The sequence below is a fragment of the Musa acuminata genome, chromosome BXJ2-4, assembly GCF_036884655.1.
Source record: "Musa acuminata AAA Group cultivar baxijiao chromosome BXJ2-4, Cavendish_Baxijiao_AAA, whole genome shotgun sequence".
Classification (NCBI taxonomy): domain Eukaryota; kingdom Viridiplantae; phylum Streptophyta; class Magnoliopsida; order Zingiberales; family Musaceae; genus Musa; species Musa acuminata.
Genome location: NC_088341.1, coordinates 34,909,725 through 34,932,525, shown reverse-complemented (window position 1 = coordinate 34,932,525; position 22,801 = coordinate 34,909,725). Strand labels below are relative to the sequence as shown.

Here is a 22,801-nt window from a genome sequence, read left to right as displayed (position 1 = left end):
ATAATCCTTTGATATTATATGTAGCATTATTACCACTGAGTATTGGTTCATTTAAACCAGTGAAAATAATATCAAGTACCATAATCTCGTTGGTCAGATGATTGACTTTTATACCTTCGAAGGGGTAGTCGATCATACGTGATCCTTTAATGGCTAACGATTTATCGAGAGGATGACTTTTACCCTATAGACGAGCATTGGTCATCCCGTATGGGTCGACGATATGCTGTTCCATCCCACATTTTGTAGAACGACTTTGTAGTGTCCGGCGCCGTGCAATATCGTCTCAAGTACCATAATCTCTACTACTCATTGGCTCTCAAAAGAGTTTGAACATTTGCTTATGATAGCCAACCATGCTACTTTCACTGCTTGCTTGCTTGAGGGCTTCTTTGAGAGATAGAGGATCAAGACGACGACATTGATGGAGATAAGTTGATTCATTCATCTCCCCCTCCTTTCCTGCAAGAGGTGGCTTTGTGATTTGAGTAGAGGATCTCTCCATTCCAAGAGTCGATTGTTGTAATCTCTCTTCCACCCTTGTCATTATGGTCGAACGAAAGCTTTCGGAGGGCTGTAGAACTAAACCTCCCAACAACATCATCTGTATCAAATCGATTCACTCGAATTAGTCAATCTTATTAATTTAATCGTTAATCCTTGCTTGATTCCTTAAGATTAATTTGGATTGCAAACCCACGTAAGTAGCGACTTTCTATTTATATAACTCTAATTAACTAATTATCATTTGGCAATTAGCTTAAACTCTGGATATCATTAATATCGAGTTTTTCGGATGAATATATATATATATATATATATATATATATATATATATATATATATATATATATATATATATATATAAAAGAATTAGAATAAGAATAAATACCTTAATTTTGCGAATTAATCAGAATCACATAAATCCGAATTAAGCTGCGGCTGACGCTTCGCCCCATTCCGCCACACACTAAGAGAGGGCGAGAGAGATTCGTCTCCGGCAGTAGAAGAAGACGCTACGCAAAGAAAGGATCATTGTGTAGATTTCCGGCGTATTCTCCCGCAGCTTCGCCAGGTTTCGCTTCCTCCTCTCCTTGATCGCCTTTTCTTGTTTTGATCTCCGTCTCGTGGTGCAAGGCCTCCCGTATCTACTTAGGATCATGAGGATTCCGCTCTTCTTCTGGGTCGAAGGTCCCATATCTGTATGGCCCTCCTACGAGACCTGCGATTCGATTCGTATTGGCCGTCGCTAGCATTTAAATTTTAATCCACGATTTCTTTCCCTTCTTTTGGTGAATCGAAGGATCTAATTATGCATTACTCCCACTTATTTCTGCCCTGTCTGGCCTTTATGATGTCGGATCATAGCAGACGACATCTGAATCGGAGGAAAGACATCTTATTTCTGGCTTACTTTCGTTCCTAATCAAGAAACTGGCATTTCCTGTAACTTGTTTTTGATACGACAAGTTCAATGCATCTCTCTAACTACTTTTGGTTCTGTTTACTGCGTAACTTGACCCTTCATTTATTGCTACTAGTGAACTCTGAACAAATGTCCTTTTGTTTGATATTGCGTTCGCCTTCCATCTTTCAGTTTATCTGCTTGTAACTAGTTGTTCTGGATATCTGATTTCTGCTTCCCGCTGTTCAAAATCATGGCGATGATTAGAAACATTTTGGTGAAGATTCAACTCGATGGCCGCTGGAAGAGTCATCAACCGGCTTCTGAGGAAGGGCTTTCGGTTCCAATCATCGGTAATGATTTTTCTCTTACCTTTTTTTTAGTTGATGACGAGGTATATGTTATAGGTTAGCAAATCGTCATGATTTATGGCAATTCACCATCTAATGAAAAAAAAAGTTTCATCTCATTCTCAGGTTAAACATGTAGATCTGTATGTGTATAAGATTCGCATATGACAATTTGTTTTTGTCTGGCAAACAAGATGATTGTACGCTCCTTTCATTTTATGTTTTAGGTCTTCAAAATGTTGTTGCATAAGACAAGCAACTGCTGTTGGAAGCGATACCATTGTTCGCTCCTTTCCTTTTGTTCATCTTTAAGGCGGCACATATATGAAATCCTACTTTTTAATGTCTTGTAGTGTTTTCTGATTTTGTATAACAAATTGTCCAGTTTTAATTAGATTACAAAAACTCACTGGACTGCTACTCCTGGCTTATCCTCTTATGCCCTTGAGTGTAAGTTTCAGGTCTTTGCTTTATCCAAGAGGTAGATACATTCTATTTCTCTGCTTCTTTTACATATGCTCACTCCAATTATCACAGTCATACCAATGCGGTTTCTTCTGAATATAAGTCTTTTGAGTTTATATGATGGTTCAATAGCTATGGTACTGGTAGAGACTACATTTTTTTTTCAGTAGTTATGGTACTTCTGATACCATTCTTTTTGAAAGCTATCTATCTCTATAAGATTTTTGTGTAGGAAAAATATGTGATCTATGTTCTTTAAATTTGTAAGTCGCTTTTTGGCTTCATTAAATCTGATATGTCTGATTTCACCATCTTGATCCTGATCCCAATCACGGATCCTAAGTTGATCCTGGTATTGATCCCATTTTATAATATTGGTTTCACTATATGCAATTATAAGACATTTTCTTTATAATAATGGGCAATTACTTAACAATATATGTCATAATTAATTAGAGAATTTGAAACAAAAATTTATTGTTTTTATTCTTCTCTCCTTGTCAAGTACTTCTCAAACCCCTCCAAGCTCCAGATAAGCAGAACTTGAATGGGAGAAAGGTAGAAGGCTGGCAGCCAAGTTTTGTTTTTGTTGTTGTGGATTGAGTGGGCTAGCTTGCTTTGTTAGTTCAGTTTGTTTGACTTTATTTGAAATGTTATGCTGGAAGAAAAGTGCTTATCGACCGAGAGTTCTTCATCTTTCATGTAAGGAACATATGGAGGGATCTTCATGTGCTGGTAGGAATATTTGGCTGAGCTTGTAGGGTTTGCCTCGGTGAATTTGTTCACTGGGTTATGTGTGCCTTTCCGATATAGCCAATTATATATCCCTTTCATGTGAAAGATGCTATCATTTAATTTTTCTGTGGTAAGTCTTCGTTGCATATGAAAATTATCTGCTTGGTCTTTCTGACCAGAGGCCTCATATCCAGCAAAAATTGTAGGGTAAAATCATGGAAAAAATGAGGCTGTTAAGCTGTTCTAGGGCTCACTGAAATTCAAATTTTGTTATTGTTAAGGCATCGGTCACGTATGGAATGTCATAATTTATCACCTTTCTCAACAAAAGGATGAGTATTTAAAATACATATGTCTCAGGAATTATTAAGCAAGTACCTGCATTTGGAGAATATATATATATATATATATATATATATATACATACATATATATTCCTTACTAAGATATCATATCCTTTGATGTTCTGCTGGTGAATTTGATATGCGGAGGTTCACTGAATTTTCTTTCTTTGATTTGAAAAGTTATGCTGTTTCTGTTCAATTCTTTTAGGTGCAGGCACCATCATTGGTTTCATCCATAAGGCAGGAGGATGCTGGTATTAAGTCACTAAAAGTCTTCGCACTAGTTGGAGCTGGTATTTCTGGTATTCTGAGCTTTGCTACCGTAACATCTGCCGACGAAGCAGAACATGGCTTACCAGCTCCCAGCTATCCATGGCCTCACAAAGGCATTCTCAGTTCTTATGATCATGCATCGTGAGTAAAAGAATGTTGCAATCAGCTTCAGTTTATTAATTTAAATGATTCTTTAAGTAAAATCTGGTGCCAATTTAGTTAAGTTCATCATAATCAACGTCATTGTTTAGATACAAATTTTACCAATGTAGCTAGTACAGCTTTTATGACTCGTTCACATTGAGTCACATTCAATGATTTGATCAGAATTCGTCGTGGCCACCAAGTTTATCAACAAGTTTGTGCTTCTTGCCATTCTATGTCTCTGATTTCATATCGAGATCTTGTCGGTGTGGCTTATACCGAGGAGGAGACAAAAGCAATGGCTGCTGAGATTGAGGTGGTTGATGGTCCCAATGATGAAGGTGAAATGTTCACTCGTCCTGGTAAAGTAAGCGACCGTTTTCCTCAGCCATATCCAAATGAACAAGCAGCCAGATTTGCAAATGGAGGGGCATATCCTCCAGACCTTAGCCTGATTACCAAGGTAAAACTACTGCATGTGAATTTTGGTTATTTATAACATTTGTTGTCCATGACAGACATCAAATTCTTACCTTTTTCCTTATTCTTTTCCAGGCACGACACAATGGCCAAAATTACGTGTTTGCTCTTCTCACTGGCTACCGTGATCCTCCTGCTGGTGTTTCGGTAAGATTCCAAAAAACTGTACAAAGTTGTCAGTGCTTTCCTGTGAGATTAACAGTCAACATTCATGTAATGTTGTAATTGCTGGCAACAGCTTCTATCATGTACTAAGGTACATCTCATATATACACGACAAGATAATTAACAGATACGAGAAGTAATGGTTATAAAGTAACTTTTAGTTGGACAAGCATTTGATATTGTTTGCTCTAGGCTCAATCTGACAGTGTATTTCCCGAGCATCAATTGACTTTATTTGTGCTGTAGAATTCCTATTTGGGCATGGAGGCGCATTCTGAGAATATGAATCTAGTGATGCATTGAAATAGCAACTTTAGTTTAACTTCCAGAAGCAAAAAATGTCACTTCTTTGTTCTTACAAGTTGCCATTGCTTCTAGAAAAAAGCTAATCCAGCAATTTCACAATGACGTGACATAATATGTCACCGTGCATAAGTTATTATTTGACACAATCTTGTATTTCCTTTGCTTAATGTGCTTGTGCTAATCTGCATAAGTTTGTGATTTTGTTGAAATTTCTCATTTATTTTGTTGATATAATTGGAAATGCAGATTCGAGATGGACTGCACTATAATCCATACTTTCCTGGTGGTGCAATAGCTATGCCCAAAATGCTTATTGATGGTGCCATTGAATATGAAGATGGTACTCCTGCCACAGAGGCACAGGTATGCTTTCCGATAGTTTCTGCTGTAACATTCTATGTAATCTTCTCCGTATCTTTGTTGGACGTAACTTATGGGTCTCCACCGGTGTTATTACAGATGGGGAAAGATGTTGTTACATTTTTGTCATGGGCAGCAGAGCCCGAGATGGAAGAAAGGAAGCTGGTAACCTTGCAACCCACCTAGACTTGACTTCATGATATTTATGATATCTATTGATCTCTAGTTTTCTTTGTTTTTTTGTTTTGGTAGATGGGATTCAAATGGATATTTGTACTGTCTCTCGCTCTGCTCCAAGCTGCTTATTACCGGCGCTTGAAGTGGTCCGTTGTCAAGTCCCGCAAGCTGGTGCTGGATGTCATCAACTAATCCTTTTTTACATGTTAAGGTAGGGTTAGATTTAGTGAGAAAACAACAATAATGATCTTGGGTGATGTACATGGAAGCGGGATGAGATCACAACTCTAGCAATCTTCTTTTTCTCCCGTCGCCAGAGATAATTATATGGTGTGCGTATCAACTTCTTTTGTGACCCGAATATGTTGAGGCTTGTATCACCTTGTTAACATATACTTTTTATAAGATGGTGTCAATCTTCTCAGTTTCAGGCGATGCATGTGGTCACATCTCTAAGCTTCCTCGCTCATACCAAATAAAATCTAGCAATATTTACACTGATTCAGACTGTTCAAGGAAATTGTTAAGTGTAGCATCTGCTATATTCATACATATATTTCTGTGCATCCTTTGGACTAATGCAACCTGGTATATTCGTGCCAACCTCTGTGGCGAGGGGTCCTATGTCTGTTTCCGAAAAAAGCAAATCGATTCATGAACGAAATGAGATGAGATCACTCACGCTGACTTCCATCACGTAGCACACGACAGACAAAATGGATGCAGTACTACCGGACCTCATCACCGAAAGGAAGCAAGTCACGGGCGACACTCTATCGGCTTATTCAAACATTCAAATGTTGAATTGTGCAAGTCAGAGACGCCGTGCAAACGAAGAAAAGAAGAAAGCCAAGATTTTCTCGGCTCCGTCCGACAAGCTGACAACTTAGATTCTGGTACACCGACAAGTTGGATTGTGCAGACGAGTCCAATCTCTTGCTTCCAGCCCCTCGTGTCTGAATGCTCCTCCTCCTCGCTCGTAGTCCCGCAGATGCGATGAGCCAGCTGATCCACGTCTGCATGGCGTGCGTGTCAAGTCCCTCGAAAACAATTATCAAGATTTAATAGCCAATTACAGTATTTATCATTAGTTTCTTTTGGTGGTGGAATGGTGAAGAAGCTGGAATCGAGCTGGATCAAACATACGAAGTCGTCCTTGATGTACCGACGCATGCATGTTTAGATATCAGGCATACGTACGTCTCCAAGTGTGGAGGATATATGAACGCTTGCTTCGAAATATTTCTCCACCAACTCCCAAGTATTGACATCCTACACCTTTGCTGTTCTCCTTGCTGTCACCGCGACCTACCACTGCACGTGTCCGTCCATAAACCAGTTGTCGGCACACCGGTCCAAGCCGCTGGCCTCGGCAGTCTCCTTCGCCCTCGCCTGCATCCATGGTGACCTACTGTTAGAACGAAGAGATCTGCTCCGTGCTCATGCGCATGCTTTCGTGTGAATCGAACTTGCAATTGACACAAAACCGGAGAATATGAACAGCAGCAGAACGAGAAGTTGAGTCAAAGAGAGAAGATCTTGAGGAAGAGAGCACCGGCCGGCCGAAACCCGCCCTCCCTTTTGTCAACCCCCTTGCTGGCACCTTTTCAAACCTTGCAGAGTCCAGCAAATGGATCTCTTGGAGTCGGCGCCCGCTACGATTGCTATAAAGCTTCTTAGACTCGTCCCTTCCTGCAGAGCACAAACATCCATTCCTTCCGCCGAAGAAGTTTGTGGGCATGGCGATAATTATTAGTCCACGAGGATGCCGTGTGGCCATCATCGTCATCATGTTCTTCGTTGCACTCTCTTACCTGCATGTGGTACAAGGATCGAGGCCTATCCACGGTCAGGGCTTTGCTTCACCGTCCTTTCCGGCTCTGATGCTTGCAAAAGCCAAGTCAGGGCCGAGCGCCAAAGGTCCGGGGCACTGACTGATAGTTTAGTTCGATTAATATTGCTCCCATGCATGTAATTTAGTCTGCTTTGGATCCATTAATGTTGTTTACCTTTGGAATTAAGATCGAGTTTGATTCTTTAACTCTGATCGACAACCATTGTTTTGTACTCATTATTTGTAACCATGCAAAGAAGTTTGGAGTTCGATCGATCGGCATCTGCTTATCAATGAATGGGAATGAATGAATGATGAAGAGCCTTATGAGAAAAAGACATAGCAGTCAACGAAATCGTATCATCATAATATTTGGTCTTCAAAAGGCTTTTGCATGCTTCTTCAGTAAAAGAAGGAAAACCTTAAATGTCCTGTAGAGCTTTGGTAGTTTATCCTATATTTATTTTCCTAGTGTCATACACCCGAATCCAAAAAATCCAAATCCAAACCCGTCCAAACCAACCCAACCCAACATATAGCCGTTACCTCCGCAAACATTCTCCTCTATTTATTTATGTATTTATTTATTTATTACCATATATATATATTATAATCTTCCCGTAGTAAATCCGCCCGCCCGATTTCGAAGCGCTTCCCCTCTCCAACGGCCATCATCTCTCTCTCTCTCGCTCGCTTTCTCTCTTTGTCTTCATTTCCTCTCTTCTGTTCCGCCCCGAACAACCCTACCGGTCTCTAAAGACCACGCATGCTTCTCATCGAATACTTAGCTCTCCTTCCTTTCTTCCCGTACCCACACTCATCATCGTTGACAATCCCATCGTCCGTCGTCGGTGGCTACGCCCACGAAAGGGACACCGCCGAGACAGAGCGCTGCCGGCGACGACGAGGAGGTGAAAGCGAGGAACACAAGGCGGCGGCGGCGGCGGCGGCGTATGGTGTGCGATGCCAAGCGACGCCGCGTGAGGCTGTTGCAGCCTTCCGCGTCCGCCCTCCACCTCGACGCCGCTTCCCCCTTCCCAGACGGCAGCTTCTCCTATTTCCGCCTCCCCGCCTCCCCGCTCCTCCGCCTCTCCGTCCTCAAATTAGACGGCTCCTCCTTCGGTAGCCATTCCGTTCTCGTAAACCCCTTCTCCTCTGACGTGTTGGTTAATTTGGTTAACTTGCCTATCGATTCCCGGGCAGATGTGCAAGTCGCGAGGACCGCTCGCGTGCGGGAGCTCAAGGAAGCCGTCGAATGCCTCTTCAGTCGGCCTTCCAAAGATGCAACTACTTCTTGGTATGACCAATTGGCTTTGTTCCTCGCTTTCGCTATAAGACTTGGAATAAACATGTGCACACGAATTTTCTCTCTTTGTGATGAATGCCACAAGATTCCTCTCTACTCTCAAAGATTGTTCTTTTATGTTAATATATGCTGTGCCGGTTCACATTTAGGGCTATAATTTTATAGACGAGGGCTCCTCTCGATTTCCTTTTTCCTTGTATCGATGTTGTGCCTTTAACAGGTCTCACGTATGGGGTCATTTCTGCTTATGCTACAACGAACATAGATTAACGGATGATAAATCGTATCTACGGAACTTTGGGATCAAAGATGGAGATCAGGTCAGCAATATAAGCCTTGTAATTCAGTAATTTGATGCGGATGAGAAATTTTGCCTCATTCTAGACTTAAAACTTTGATTCAAGTCCTCTTCGATGCTTTTTTTGGTTGATGATGCATTCTTGTACTGCTGGTTCAAAACCTAGATGCCGAATATATCTGATCATGAGATGTAACCTCGCGTGCATCACCTCCTTGCAATCGCATTCGTTTATAAGCACTGTTCATTCCATGCCCTGCTTCATTAATGTCGCCTTTGTAGATTGCGACATCACCCCTTGCCCTTGATATAATTTGATGTGGACTATTTGGATTCATGTAAGATCAAAGTTCCAGTTGACCAGTGACCTTAGAAATTTCTTGAGTAAGATTGTTGAGTATGACACAAGTGATCTTGCATTCTTAAAAGATTATAAGAGAGTTGATGACCTTTTCTGTCCAGTTTGTATTTCTATTCTTGCGTATACATGAGGATGCCAGTGAAGCACAAAGGAGTTCTTTGATATAAATTGGTTGAAGAATATCCTGCAACTTAGGCCTATGGGAACTTGTACATCCTTTTTGGTCCTTATCACACATGTATATCTGCAATTGAAGGAAACAATGCTCCTACATTAAATGATTATACACATATGCAATGATAATTGTGATATATCTGCTTCTCATAGTAATAGAATTATGATTTTGTCAACTATTAAGTTTTATAGGAGATTGAAGCCATATGTTTAGAGTTTACATGCGATGAATAAACTTAAAGGCAGTTTTGATGTGTTAGTTGGACTGCCATGAGTTACCACTAAATCAAAAAAAGTTTCTGGAAGAAGAGTGTTATCCTGTTTCTTTTTACACATATTTTCCTATATGAAACATCTTGTTCTTTTATCTGTCGAGCATGAAGTGTCATCACATATCACTTTGTCTAATCTATCTTAATTAATGACATTTTGAACAATCTATGAAAATTTTGTATGATCGGTTATATCAGATGATTCTGAGGTGTCACACTTGTGCACTCGGACTTCATTGCGGATACAAGTTATTGGTGGCAACTAACATAGACCTACAAATGCTGGGCCAGTACTGGATGATTTGATGTCAACATGAATGTCTTTTGTTATGTGAACAGTCTGCATTTAGTATCAGCTTGTTGTTTTATGGTCTTAAGCATCATGAAATTGTTTCCAGCCTCAGCTTGTTCTCTTTTCTATCCCATGATCCAAATATTGTAGTTGTGCCTGCTGCCTCTTCTAGCTCTCCTGATAATTTTATGCAATTTGCAGGCTTAGTTTTTTTCTTTGACATGAGCAAATGTTCTTTTCTTCTTTCGATGCAGCTTCATTTTATTAGGCATCTTTCTTTCGACCACAGACCAGGCAAGGGAAGAAGACCGATAAATCATGGAACTGATATGGAGCAACATAGAACGTAAGGTCCTCACTATTCTTTTCCATGTTCATTAAGATTGTTGGCTTTACAAACCTTAATGTATACCTTCATTTGTTAGGAGAAGTATCCAGAGATGGATATAGTGAGTCATTCGATGGAGTTCTTTTCTGAATCTTAAAATTCCATTTCTTTTCTTTTTCCAAAGGTCATTTACAGGGTCAAAAGTTCATGATGAAGTTGAGGAGAACGACAAGGATAGGGATCATAACGGAGTTGGTTCTACTGAGTATGTGGATGAACAATATGCTCTTGACGATAATGATAACCAGATCAGATGTACAGAATTCAAGTTCGGTCATCTATTTCGTGGATGGTTTTCCTACTCCAGACTGAGGAGATTACAAAATCATGGTGCAGGTTCGTTCCAAACTTAGCAGAATCACCCAAAGTTGGATCGAAGTGACACTGGTAATTCAGCAAATGAAATCACTTCGAAGTAGTTTTTTGCTCTTTGGGTGTGCAAACAAGGATGCGAGCAGAGTTTTTGCAACTCTAGAGATTTGGTTTTCCTGAGCACAGTAAACTCAGATGATTTATTAGTGCAAATGATTCAATTTTGTTGCAACTTGTTTTGGATACAATAATGAAACATATCTTCTGATTGTCCCGATCAACTCTTTTGACAGTCCTAATTACCTGAAGGAGTGAATCAAAGAGATGAGACCAACTTGTACTTGTCTTGGCTCCTACAACAAATTTTAATGCCCCAGAACAAGAATCAGATCACACTTTCTATCACAATGTGAGGATGATCCACATCCATTGTTCCTTTTCACAATGTTAAGATAAATTTTCAGGAACAGTCATCACATCAAACATGATTACATGGCTTAATGGAGACAGTCGAAAACTAATTAGAAGTTCCAGCAAGTGACAAAATGAATAACATAAACATAACAATATGGAAGACAAGAACAGAAGGAAAAGAAATATTCTTCAGCATGTTCTAAATAATATAGCCAGACATGAGGAATCTACATCATTCTGTTAGGAGTTTCACATCCATGGTTGAAGATGATAGAAGAAATTTATTAAGGTGGAATAAGATGCATACTACTGTAATGCAAGAGCCTCTCTAGAGAACAGGATGGCAGGAGAATACCAGCTGCCCCGACCAGTAAACTGCAACTACGATGGGGACATTTCCAGCAAAAAGACAGGGAAGAACTCATGCTTTGATTGATGGTGATACATGGAGACAGTCAATTTAGGGTTTCATTAACAAAGCTCTCTTCTTTCCTTCACTTGGAGGAGCCTTTCAGCTCCACCTATGTTAATCGACATGATCACAGATGGATAGTACTGGAACAGCACTGTGACATGCATTCATCGAAATGATAACATGTTGCGTAGCCTAATCGATGCCCTATATAGATGGTCTCTAAAGATGTATGATTCACAATGGAAGCTGCATCATAAAGGTAACTTTCTTATCTTTTATCACCTAAATATGTAAAACTCTCACCCTATGAGACATAAAATGCCAGCCTCCATGAAACCTCATACGTACATCTATCTCCTTCGATGCTCTCATGGACGGGTTTCGTCTACGGGCTGTTTGCTTCACGAGCAATTCTTCTCATAATGCGTTCTTGTAGGAGTTATGTCAGATGCAGCTTTCCCTCCTTGTCCTCGAGAAAACAAGCGAAAAGGAAGGAGCGTCGAGATCCAGAAAATAGAAACAAAATATTGGTGAGGTCAAACGAATTTGATCTTCTTCTGATAGCCACCGAAGTACAAGAATGAAACAAGATGATATGGAGATAGTTGCTAGTACGTACATCAAAGGTTTCATCTCAATGCTATTGCCGGAAAAGAAACGAAAGGCTACCTTCTGTCAGACCAAAACCTCAGGAGAAGTCTAACCTGCAATAGCTAATTAATATAGGAAACGCAGACGAATTCTTGTTCATCACACGCAACAATGGACTGAGAAATGGATCGATGCATCATTGCAGTTGAAAACCATGTGATCGCAGAGATGAAAAAGAAAAGATCTGTAGGGAAAACAAGAATCGCTAGTAGGAACAAAGAAGACGAAGTGATATTGGCGCGGCTCAATCCGAGAAGGGCTTACGGTCGTTTCGTAAGCCGATCATCGGATTGAACCTCACCAATATCGCTTCCTTCATCTACTCGGTGGTGGGCATTTATACCTTGTTCTCGGAGAACCAACCACACGAAGGATGTGGAAGCACCTATGATCGATGCTTTCTGAGGATGGCCAATGGGTTTTCTAGCTTCCCCTTCATGGATATGAGGAGTCAAATATATTGGCCGGGTTACATTAGGTCACCAACCAACGAGGAGACAGACATGAGATACAAGTGGGTGTGAATATATACAAGGAGGAGGCTCGGATGGGTCGGAGGAAGGGGAAGGGCGTGAAGCAATTAATGGAGGAAGGCATGGGAAGAGGAAGGTGAGGGGAATGATGGAACGAGCAGTGCCACCATGAGGAGTGGTGACAAGCATGCTTGGTCTGTTCTACTCCAAACCAAACCAAACAGATCCCACCCTATATATCATTGTATTCTTGTACAGAGCTATAAACTTGCGCATGCCCACTGGGACGACACCAAACTACTCCTTTTCTTTCACGTACTCCATTTGGTCGACGCTCCTCCCGAGGTAGAAGAAGCGGAGGAGTCGAGAGAGAGAGAGAGAGGAAGAAGAATCTTGATGGTGTGACATTTAGTGGACTTGGGGAGCAGGAGCGCAGAATGTGTGTGCCGGGAAAGAAGGTCGAGAAAGCAGGTACAAGGAGGAGGAGTAGATTTCTCTCTCCTCTATCTCCCACTCCGATCCGATCCGATGCTTCGACCTTTGAACCACGAGCGGCGACAACGGCGTTAAAATGGTTCTGCCATGACACCATCGCCGGGGACAGCCCATCTTCGGGTTGCTTCTTTTCTCTTTGGACACAGAATCGCCCTGGAACAAGTTCGAGGTCCCACCGAAACCAGATCCACCATACATAGATCACATTCTCTCTCTCTCTCTCTCTCTCTCTCTCTCTCTCTCTCTCTAACATGGTGTAAGGTTAAGGTGGTGGACAAAGAAACATCCATGTTTTGCGCTCACCAACATAAAGACTGTTTCGCGGATTTCCCCGTCTCCTGCACATGACCCTTAAAGGGCTCATGCTTCCTCGTTATCTGCAATGTCGATTATTATAACACAAGAGTGTCATCTGCATGCTAAAAGTGCAGTATGCATCTTATCATGTATACTGAAAACGTCAAGAGAAGCTCCGACTTGGAGCTCAGGTTGTATGCATGCATGCATGCAGATCACAATCTCCACTACAGTCTTCTTGATATGAAGCGGCAAGCAAGAATATTAGGCAAATAAGTACTGATCGGAAGGAGCATTTGCATGTAGCTTGGACCTTTTCTCCATCCTCATGATCGATTCTTGGACTGTCGCCTTTCATGGTGTTCTTTGTACCGCTGACACTGAATCTTCTTCTTTAAGGAGGTGCCACCCACCCATGGCTTTCTCTAGCTTAATATATAGGTGAGCAATTATGATGAATCACAACACCTTTTGTAAAGAGGACCGCTTGGATCGATATCAAGTTCGAGCCAGAGCGTGTTGGGGGAATTAAGGGAGGGGAGGGGGGTCCCTTTGCTTTCCTCCTCTTCCCCCCCGCACCTCTCCTCCTCGCTCTGCCTCTGGTGGACCGCCTCGGCGTGAAACGGAGAGAGATCGGGAACGAAAGGTCTCTCGAGTCCCATGTTTCGATCATGCTGTGCATGTCAGCTACTCCTTCCTCCTTTGTTCGCTTGTGGAGACAAAAAGGAAGACATCTCCATGTACGAACGACGGAGAGCTTCCACAAACGTTGTTGAAATGTTAATATTTATCCAAAGATAATGGGATTATTTTGAATATTTATAATAAAAATATTTAAATCAAATATTTTTTTAATAAAATATCAAATATTATTTCATATTTGAAATATATATATACATCATCGATCCCTTGTATTTTAAGCCAATGCGAATTTATAAATATGGTTCAAAATTTTGTATTGGTCGATGGTAAAAAAAAAAATTCATATGATTAAATTAGATGTAATTTAATTTACTCTAATAAGAATATTATATATATATATATATATATATATATATTCATCCTATTAATCGAATATTAGTTTTATATATGAATTGATTAGTGTATGATTGCATAAGTAATCGCATGATGTAATATATATATATATATATATATATATATATATATATATATATATATATATATATATATATATATATATATATATATATATATATATATATATATATATATATATATATATATATATATATATATATATATATATATATATATATATATAAAGGCCCATTTCCACCTCGGAAGATTAAAATTGGGTAAAAATGGAGTTTTATGGTATAAGTACATAAATAATGAACCTCCGCCCCCTCCGTCTCCTCTTGCGCCCTCTCGCCGTCGCCGCCGTCACCATAACCGCCGTCACCCTCTTTGTCGCTTTCCTCCACCGCCAGAGCCCTGCCTCTTTCCCGCTGCCGTTATCGGATCCGATGGCGGCCCGTAGCTTCGTCCTCTGGCTGCACGGGTTGGGCGACTCCGGCCCCGCCAACGAGCCCATCCGCACCTTCTTCTCCTCCCCCGAGTTCAGGCTCACCAAATGGTCTTTCCCCTCCGCCCCTCAGTCTCCCGTCTCCTGCAACTGTACATCTTCTCCCTTCTCGGTTTCGTCTTCTCTTGATATCCATTTGTTCTGATTCATCATATCAAGTCATGGAAGATGAGATGAATAGATTAATCTTGCATTCGATTATTCCTCTAATTGCTTCCTAGTTTTGGATGGGTTCGATTGCTTTATGATTTACACTATACGCCTACGGGTTTGCTGTGTGTTGGATCCAAGAAAATGGCATCTCTTTTTCTTTCTTAAGTAAAAAAACAGAAAAAAAAAAAAAAGATTTCTTTCCATTCTAAGTCGATCTACGTAGTTGGCTACTCCGATCCCATTCCATCACTTTTGAGAGCGGTATCACTAGTCGAGGGTATCACCTGTGGGATGGTGTGGGAAAATTAGGGCGCTCTCGCGTCTAGGGTTTATGCTGTTGGAGGTACCCTTCTTATTTGATCCGTCGGGAGGTTTATCAAAAGGATGATTTTCTTCTTTTTTTGATTTGGGTGATACTGGACGAATGAGCATTCCTCTAAAATCTGGCTGTGAAATCTAATACATTCAAATAGTGGAACATATTGCCGCATCTTGGAATATAGTCTCTGCTTCATCTGGGTCTGCACTGTATGATGCTTGCTTTCTTTCTTTGCAGATGGTGCTGTGATGCCTTCCTGGTTTGACATTTATGAGATACCTGTGACTGCTGTAAGTTACAACTAATTTTTCGTCAGATGCTAGTGTTCACAATGGATGCAATTTTTTGGTCTAGGCTAGATTCTCTTGAATAGTGACCAAAATTCCTGCAAATTAAAAAAAAAAAGTAACTGCAAGATTGCACTTGTTAACATTGAACATAGAAAATTGTAATTTCCAGATAAACTGACCTTATCGATCTTGGAAATATCCATTCACTTCAGGATCATCCGGTATTTTGGCAGTTTAGACGAATGTTTTCAGATATCATAAGTGCATCAGTCTTGAGAATCATCTAAGCATAGTTACAAAAACTATGATTTTATCAGTTATGGAGTAGGAAGGAGTTACGTTGGTGCAACTGCATCTTAAATCAGCTAATCTTGACTCATTTATTGCCTGATAAGGATCACATGTACTAGTTGAAGTTAAAGAAACCATATGAGCTCCTGGATTAGTTGGAGTGACCATTTTGAATGCATCGCTATGCTAAAAAATGTGACACTACCAATATTTTATTCTTATGCCAATGAGAAAGTACTACATCACAAGTCAGTAAAGATATAATCACTCCTTCCTTTACATTAGATGGCCAACTAATGCATTATTAGGGTTCTCTAGAAAACTACCAGAACAGCAACTTGGGAAGTATGAACAGGAAGAACTCAAAGCTGGATGAGGTGATTGATGAGTAATCTAAGCTGCTAGGTCATTCACCTATGTTAAATCTAATGACAGTTAATTTTTTTGGTATTCTCTCCTTTTTACCATGAACCTTTGAAATTCTTGTTCTGTTTTTATTGCTTTGAACTATATGTTGGTTTTAATGTGAAGCACTGGAGATTTTAACTTGTGATATCACATTGCTCTGGAATATATATTTTATACTTTGTGGTCTTTTGCTGATGAGAATTGGGTGCTTATGATAAATGCTTTAGTTTACAGTACAATTCGAGTGACATGATAATATATATACACACTAAGGAGGGACTAAAAGAAAATAAAGCGCTAAATGTCTTTGTTATTTAAATCATAGCTCAAATAACTTCCTTTCTCTTCCACTGGTAGGGTTCTTATGTTTTTCTAATTCCAGTGTCTTAATTAAATGAAGGGTGATCCCTGGGTAGGGGCACACTGGATTTCAAATCGCCTCCAGAGGAAAAAAAGGGAAGGAATGAGCATTTATTTTTCTTCTCTTTTCAAAAAAATAAAAGAAGTATGTGGGACAAAAAAAAAATTTAATTACTTCTTTCAATCGATACAAATTAGCGTTCTCTCTGTTCAAGTAACAAGATCCTATATTTCTGAAAAAAGAATTAATTTTAAAGCAACACAGGATCCCCATTTAAGGTGATCACCTTTGTGTATATATTCATTTAGTTTTCTGCTTTCCCATACGGATGCTATTAGTTATTTCTAGTGATAGTATGTTTCTATGCATTTCGTTGACACAAGCCCAACATCTTCTCTTTCTAACATTTTTCTGTCTATCAATTGGATTACAAACCTTTAATTGCTTTCTATCTGCTGTCCTCCACATCTGGAGGTAAAATTATTAATTCTTGAGCTGTCCCTTTTCTTTTAGCTTAAATTGTCACAACTTTCTACGATAATTACTGTAGTGCATACTCTGAACTGCATTCTGATTTGACCAACTATCAGGAATCTCCGAAAGATGAAAATAGTGTCCTTAAAGCTGTTCAGACCGTGCATGCCATGATAGACAAGGAGATTGCTAATGGAATAAGCCCTGAAAACATATTTATATGTGGATTTAGCCAAGGAGGTATAGAGAATTTTGCTACTTATTGATCGGGTTGCGAGTACAAACTTTTCAAAGCATGGAAGCTGCTCACAGACTAATGATTGTTTGGTAGGTGCCTTGACATTAGCAAGTGTGTTGCTTTATCCGAGAACTCTAGGAGGCGGTGCAGTCTTCAGTGGATGGGTTCCTTTTAATTCATCAATAATAGCACGCATTTCTCCTGAAGCTAAAAAGGTAGTTAACTATTCAATTTCCACTTCACTAGCATGTTTAGAATAATTTCTCTCAGGTTTACTTCATTTGCCAATGTGACCATTATTACTACTTGTGTTGTAACAAACACCAAACTATGATAAGTATTGCTAAATAGATGCCAACTGTACCTATTTAATAATTGTGTCCATTTCTCAAGTTTGGACCAGCATATGTAAGTTTGCAAGATAGCATCAAATTATTACTATGAAATGATCAATTATATATCACCAGTGGTGAGGTGCTAGGATCTAGAAATACTTACGGCAAGAGCCAACATCCTAACTGTGTTGACCCATCAAGGGCAACAATTTGACACATCTTAGGTCATAGATTCTATTTCGGTGTGCAGGATGGCATGGCCCTTGTGCCGATCCATGTTACCGTATATAGCTTTGAGGGCATGCCATAAAACTGAAAATCTCAACTTTGAAATTGGGAACAAAGATGGTTATTATTACCAGAAAAGAAGTGCCGAGAGTTGGGGCTTTCTACAATGTGTTGTAACAATATGCCAACATTTATATTTCTGTTTAAATGAAAACATCTGATTTGAATTTACATTGTCATACTTGCAGTACTTTCTTTCTAAGGCTTTGAACCACTATGCCTAAAAGGACTGTTGTAAAAATATAATGTGACTATCAAGAAGACTGAGATGACAATTTCCATGTGCCCAGTCTAGATTGGTCTCCAGCTCATTACACTAAACCGAGCATGTGGGTGTAGATACTAGATACTTGGATACTGCTTTATATATATTTGTGCAACTATTAGTGCTGATGAGTATTTACGTTGATAACTGTATTTAATCCAACTATTAGTTAATATGAACGGAAAAGGCGGCCTGTACTAAGTTTACTTCCGAAGATCATTTGTGTAATTTTCAACCATTATGAACTGTACTAAGCTTAGTTACCTCTTTTAGTTACTCCAGTTTCATACGCAACAGTATGTGCCTGTCAATAATAAATAAAGGTCGTTAATGTCTGAAAATAGCTTCATAGCCTGATGCAAATTGGCGATTGATGAAATGGATGTACAAGTGGCATATTATAGGATGAGTTATAAAAATGGTCAACTATACCACTGCAGCATTCATGTCTCCATTTTAGTGGGGGCTGGTGCAAACTGAATTTGTGAATCAAAAGGTGGCATGCTTAAAAAGACTATCCTGTTGTGCATTTAAGCTACTATTTTTACACTTTTTTTTAATTTGGTAAATACTGATCCTTTATTCCATATATTTAAGTGTACTTATGTTGACCCTTTGCATGTAACATATGATCATCCGAGATCTTTGCAGACACCTATTCTGTGGTCTCATGGTTTGGCTGACCGAACCGTGCTATTTGAGGCGGGGCAAGCAGGACCTCCTTTTCTGGAACAAGCTGGTATGAGTTGTGAGTTTAAGGTAATTTCTGTTCTTTGCTGAGCTTTTTTGCTTCTGTCTGAACTTTATCCAACATTTTAAGTAATTTACACATGACCTTACGTCAGTCAATTATCTTTGTTGAGTTGTTGTAGGCTTATCCTAATGTCAGCCATTCGATCGCCAACGAAGAGTTGAGGTACCTTGAATCATGGATCAGGACACGCCTGAAGAGTTCATCGTGAAAATTACTGGTCTCTTTTGACGACGACCATGCTTGCCCATCAAAGAAGCAACTCTGCGCTTCGCGCCCTTATCATTTACGTTCTGCAACTATTTATGGTTATCCATGGAGGAGTCACAAAAGCACCCTTCTTCTGTGACACTCGGTGAAATGGTTAACAGGCGAATTTATTCTCTGCAGAATGAAAAAGATATTGTTCTTCTTCACTACACATCATATTCCATCAGAGAAGGAAAAAGACATCGTTCTAACTTTCTGAATCTTTGTTTGAATGACTTAACGATTGTTGCATGTAACCTGGAAAACTTAATTCCTTTCTTCTGTTGTGGTTTTGGCGACGTTGAGCCATTCGTGTTTTTGTGTTCCGAGGAAAGTTGGAAGAATAGTAGATGGGAGTGTTTAAAGAGCTGATAAACGCATCAGATAGTGTCAACCCTGCAATCGGACTTGGTAAATGAGAAAGCAGCTTGCATCTCAATCATCGGAGTTTATGACTAATTCTCGACAGTTCTCCCCGTCCATATCAATTGTTCATATCCGCATCAAAGCCAGAGATGTCACCCAACTGGTTTGCGAGAGAGAGAGAGAGATGGATCTCCATCCATCTATGCTGTGTAAAATCTACTAGGGAAATAATGTAGCCTTCTCCGTGTTAAAAGATGAGGAGCTTCCTCATGTGTTTCTGGATTGGAATCAACGACGGTCAAGCAGCACTCTCTCTCTCTAGCGTAGGTTGGGTTGGATGAAGTGTCAAATGCAAACTCTTTCACCCGTCACTATTCTTTGACCCGTTCCACAATCCACGGCACCGAATCACCCTAGTCAAAGAGTCTGCATTTTTTTATACCCTGGACACGACAAAGTGGGTCTCCCTCTCCATCTCCATCTCTCGACCAGTAGATCGATCATTCTTGTCTTCCGTGCATCACCTGACTTCCTCTCCTCTTCTCCCACTCTCTCCCGTCGTTGCCTCTTTGGTGCTTATAACCAGCCTCCCGGCATCCCCCCACCTTTGATTCCCTTCTTCCACCGCAGCTCCCAAAAAGAACATGGTACAAACCAGTCAGTAGCCTGTTCCTGTTGTATTGGATGCCTCAACAGCAACCTAAGAGCTAACAGTCCCTGTTCCCAACCACCCATCCTTCTTCCTCCATTCTCCCCCACCAAACCTCGAACTCAAAAGGAACCGTCTTTATTACCCCCCCTCGCTTGCCTTGGCGCTGAGACTTTTGCCTTCTTTGCTGGTGGGGAGATGAAGAAGCTCAGAAACGGGAAAGGACGGAGGATCCACCCGACCCCACCGCCGGGAACGGCGCCGCGGGACCACCTGGCGGCGATCCCTGCGGCGTTGTTGGCCCTGGTGGCGGCGCTGACGGCCGAGGAGAAAGAGGTTCTGGCGTACTTGCTCTCAGGCGGCGGTGGCCATGAGAGGGGCAGCGAGCGGCGGCGGCGGCTACGGCCGCACCCCCCGGAGCTGGGCTGCGAGTGTTTCTGTTGCTACAAGAGCTTCTGGGCGCGGTGGGACGCGTCGCCGAACCGGCACGTCATCCACCGCATCATCGACGCCGTGGAGGAGAGCTTGGAGTCCAGGGAGCGCGAGCGCGGGGGTGGTGGCCGCCGCCGGAAGCGCAACGGCCGTCGTGGGAGGAAAATCGCCAACTCGGCAGCTGTGGCGGAGGAGGAGGACGATAGCTCGAGGGTGGAGCCGAAGGGGTTCCTGGCGTCGGAGGGTGAGCACTCGGGGGATGATGATGATGGTAGCGTCGACGACGATGATAAAGAAGGGGACGTCGATGACGAGGAGGAGGAGGAAGAGGGCACGAATGGTGTCAGCAACCCCAACGGCAATGGAGGCAAGAGCTCCGTGAGGAGATTCATGAGTTTTATCGGGGCAAGAGTTTGGGGAGTTTGGAATTGAGCCAATGGGAAGATAGAGATGACAAAGAAAGGATTTTTGGACATTGGAAAGGTCAGTTCCGATGCTTACTCTTCTTCTTTCTTTGATTACTCTCTCGTTTCTTTGTCGTCAGGGTGAAAGCTCTCTCTCTCTCTCTCTCTCTGTTATTGTGTATCTTCTTCATCTTTTTGTTGTAGTGATCAGCAACCAAAAACCTTCTGTCAATTCGTAGTAATCATCGCTCCGTTCGTTGTACGATGGAGCAATTAGTAGTGTCTCTATGTCAATTCGATGCTTGGAGCTCTGCTCTCAGTTTTCTCCTGGCTTTACTCTGTTCTTGAAAGCCAAATGTTAGGCTGATCGAATCCTACTGTGTTACAAAGCTTTTTTATGCGGGCACTGTCGCGTAGTTGTTGCATTGCATATGGCTTGGCATCACAAAGAAGCAAATAGCCACCAACCTTTGCTCACCTCTTCTTTTTGGGCTTGCCATGGCATATATGCTCTCAATCGTGGCCCTCTTTTCCTTTCTTCGTGATGCCCATTCCGGTCATCCAGTTGCTAAAAGGCGTAACAAAATCTCCTTCACAATCTCAAAGCTCCTTTTGTCCTTGCTACGAAGAACACACGCACAGCATTTGGTGCTTTAACGTTCAGAGAGAGAGATAATGTCGTCTTCTGCAGTGTTGAATTAATTACCATGCATTATTTTGAACATCATTGTGGCTCCTGCTGCTTCATTGACCAGTTCATACGAAGACATTGAATCCAAACATTATCTTTGATGTATCTATCAGCTTTTATGGTGTTGAAATGGTCAGTGGGTGCTGCTTGCTTCCATCGGTACTCACTGAACCAGAACTGGTTGGTCCTACGTGATGATAAGAGCTCATTGCCTTACCCATGGTTGACTCTCACTCAATCTTCTTCTTAGATTCTAAGGGGCGACTGTGGTGAAAGCAGCACATCAACCTGAAGAATTATTCAAGTGGTGAAAGCACAACTCAAATATATGCTTCGAAAAGTCCTGCTGCTGAATTGGAATGAGTCAATGGTCAATTTATCTAATGATATAAAACAAACCATGCAAAGAAAAGATGCACATCACTCGTAGATAACTTTGACCGGCATATTTGAGTTCAATGGTCAATGGTCGATTCATAGATAACTTTGACCGGCATATTTGTTGGGAAGAAACCTGTTAAAGCGAAATAATTCTTTCCCTCTTTATGTATCAAAATAGGTTTCTCATCAAAATCCAAATGTAAATATCAACCAGCACAACATAAATAATAGAGCAAAAAATCAATCACACTGTGAAACCAAATCTTTTAAACGTGGAAAATCCAATGTGGGAAAAATTACGGGACCGTAGTCCACCTCAAACTTCCACTATCAATAATAATGATAACATGTTTACACTAGGTCTTCTCTAGAATAACTAGAGGATCAGAATAACATCAAGAATATAGATCTTGGCTCAAGAATAACATATCTTCATCATGTATGATGGATCTCCTCAAAAGAGAATTCTATGTCCTGTAGATCAACACCGTTAGGATTGTAGAGTTTGCTGCAAGGATTCTCCACATAAACTGACAACGTTTGGCCACCGATCGTCAAGCAGAAAACTTAGAAACCTAATCTTTCTCTCTCTTCTGCACGTCGCCGCACGCTGCACGCGTTCACTGTACGCCCACACCCACTGCCATCACCCAATTTTGCCCTTTCTCTTTTGATTTCTTTGATTTGGGCTCATGGCCCAATTTTATCCAAGCCCACATATGGA

The 22,801-nt window shown here is 40.9% G+C and overlaps 4 protein-coding genes across 6 annotated transcripts; all 4 read left to right on the top strand.

Annotated features, from left to right (window-relative positions):
• Nucleotides 1–934: 934 nt before the first annotated feature.
• On the top strand, nt 935–5,634 carry LOC135610497 (cytochrome c1-2, heme protein, mitochondrial-like). 3 transcript variants are annotated; one of them, XM_065105078.1, is made up of 8 exons: nt 935–1,075; nt 1,689–1,758; nt 3,508–3,713; nt 3,900–4,179; nt 4,272–4,343; nt 4,914–5,030; nt 5,127–5,192; nt 5,280–5,634. In XM_065105078.1, exons 2-8 carry the CDS (start codon nt 1,699–1,701, stop codon nt 5,394–5,396), a joined length of 918 nt encoding a protein of 305 aa, XP_064961150.1. In that variant the 5' UTR covers nt 935–1,075; nt 1,689–1,698; the 3' UTR covers nt 5,397–5,634. The 3 variants fall into 3 exon arrangements, with proteins under 3 accessions (XP_064961150.1, XP_064961148.1, XP_064961149.1); XM_065105076.1 differs by having other exon boundaries at nt 1,673–1,758; XM_065105077.1 differs by having other exon boundaries at nt 950–1,075; nt 1,598–1,758.
• Nucleotides 5,635–7,688: 2,054 nt separating this feature from the next.
• On the top strand, nt 7,689–10,810 carry LOC135609159 (uncharacterized). The gene is made up of 5 exons (XM_065102257.1): nt 7,689–8,160; nt 8,242–8,335; nt 8,565–8,664; nt 9,996–10,087; nt 10,254–10,810. Exons 1-5 carry the CDS (start codon nt 7,992–7,994, stop codon nt 10,480–10,482), a joined length of 684 nt encoding a protein of 227 aa, XP_064958329.1. The 5' UTR covers nt 7,689–7,991; the 3' UTR covers nt 10,483–10,810.
• Nucleotides 10,811–14,509: 3,699 nt separating this feature from the next.
• On the top strand, nt 14,510–19,453 carry LOC135610495 (probable carboxylesterase Os04g0669500). Its single transcript, XM_065105074.1, has 6 exons — nt 14,510–14,824; nt 15,442–15,494; nt 17,145–17,268; nt 17,360–17,481; nt 18,806–18,913; nt 19,027–19,453. Exons 1-6 carry the CDS (start codon nt 14,539–14,541, stop codon nt 19,114–19,116), a joined length of 783 nt encoding a protein of 260 aa, XP_064961146.1. The 5' UTR covers nt 14,510–14,538; the 3' UTR covers nt 19,117–19,453.
• Nucleotides 19,454–20,015: 562 nt separating this feature from the next.
• On the top strand, nt 20,016–21,403 carry LOC135610496 (uncharacterized). The gene has a single exon (XM_065105075.1). It carries the CDS (start codon nt 20,368–20,370, stop codon nt 21,031–21,033), a length of 666 nt encoding a protein of 221 aa, XP_064961147.1. The 5' UTR covers nt 20,016–20,367; the 3' UTR covers nt 21,034–21,403.
• The last annotated feature ends 1,398 nt before the right edge of the window (nt 21,404–22,801 follow it).

Excerpts from the sequence above, each read along its gene's own strand:
- LOC135609159 (XM_065102257.1), top strand. The coding sequence starts at position 7,992 with ATGGTGTGCGATGCCAAGCGACGCCGCGTGAGGCTGTTGCAGCCTTCC. Across the intron at positions 8,665-9,995 it reads GGATCAAAGATGGAGATCAG|CTTCATTTTATTAGGCATCT; the intron begins GTCAGCAATATA and ends CTTTCGATGCAG. Across the intron at positions 10,088-10,253 it reads GATATGGAGCAACATAGAAC|GTCATTTACAGGGTCAAAAG; the intron begins GTAAGGTCCTCA and ends CTTTTTCCAAAG.
- LOC135610497 (XM_065105078.1), top strand. The coding sequence starts at position 1,699 with ATGGCCGCTGGAAGAGTCATCAACCGGCTTCTGAGGAAGGGCTTTCGG. Across the intron at positions 3,714-3,899 it reads AGTTCTTATGATCATGCATC|AATTCGTCGTGGCCACCAAG; the intron begins GTGAGTAAAAGA and ends TGATTTGATCAG. Across the intron at positions 5,193-5,279 it reads AGATGGAAGAAAGGAAGCTG|ATGGGATTCAAATGGATATT; the intron begins GTAACCTTGCAA and ends TTGTTTTGGTAG.
- LOC135610495 (XM_065105074.1), top strand. The coding sequence starts at position 14,539 with ATGAACCTCCGCCCCCTCCGTCTCCTCTTGCGCCCTCTCGCCGTCGCC. Across the intron at positions 17,269-17,359 it reads ATGTGGATTTAGCCAAGGAG|GTGCCTTGACATTAGCAAGT; the intron begins GTATAGAGAATT and ends ATTGTTTGGTAG. Across the intron at positions 17,482-18,805 it reads TTTCTCCTGAAGCTAAAAAG|ACACCTATTCTGTGGTCTCA; the intron begins GTAGTTAACTAT and ends AGATCTTTGCAG.
- LOC135610496 (XM_065105075.1), top strand. The coding sequence starts at position 20,368 with ATGAAGAAGCTCAGAAACGGGAAAGGACGGAGGATCCACCCGACCCCA.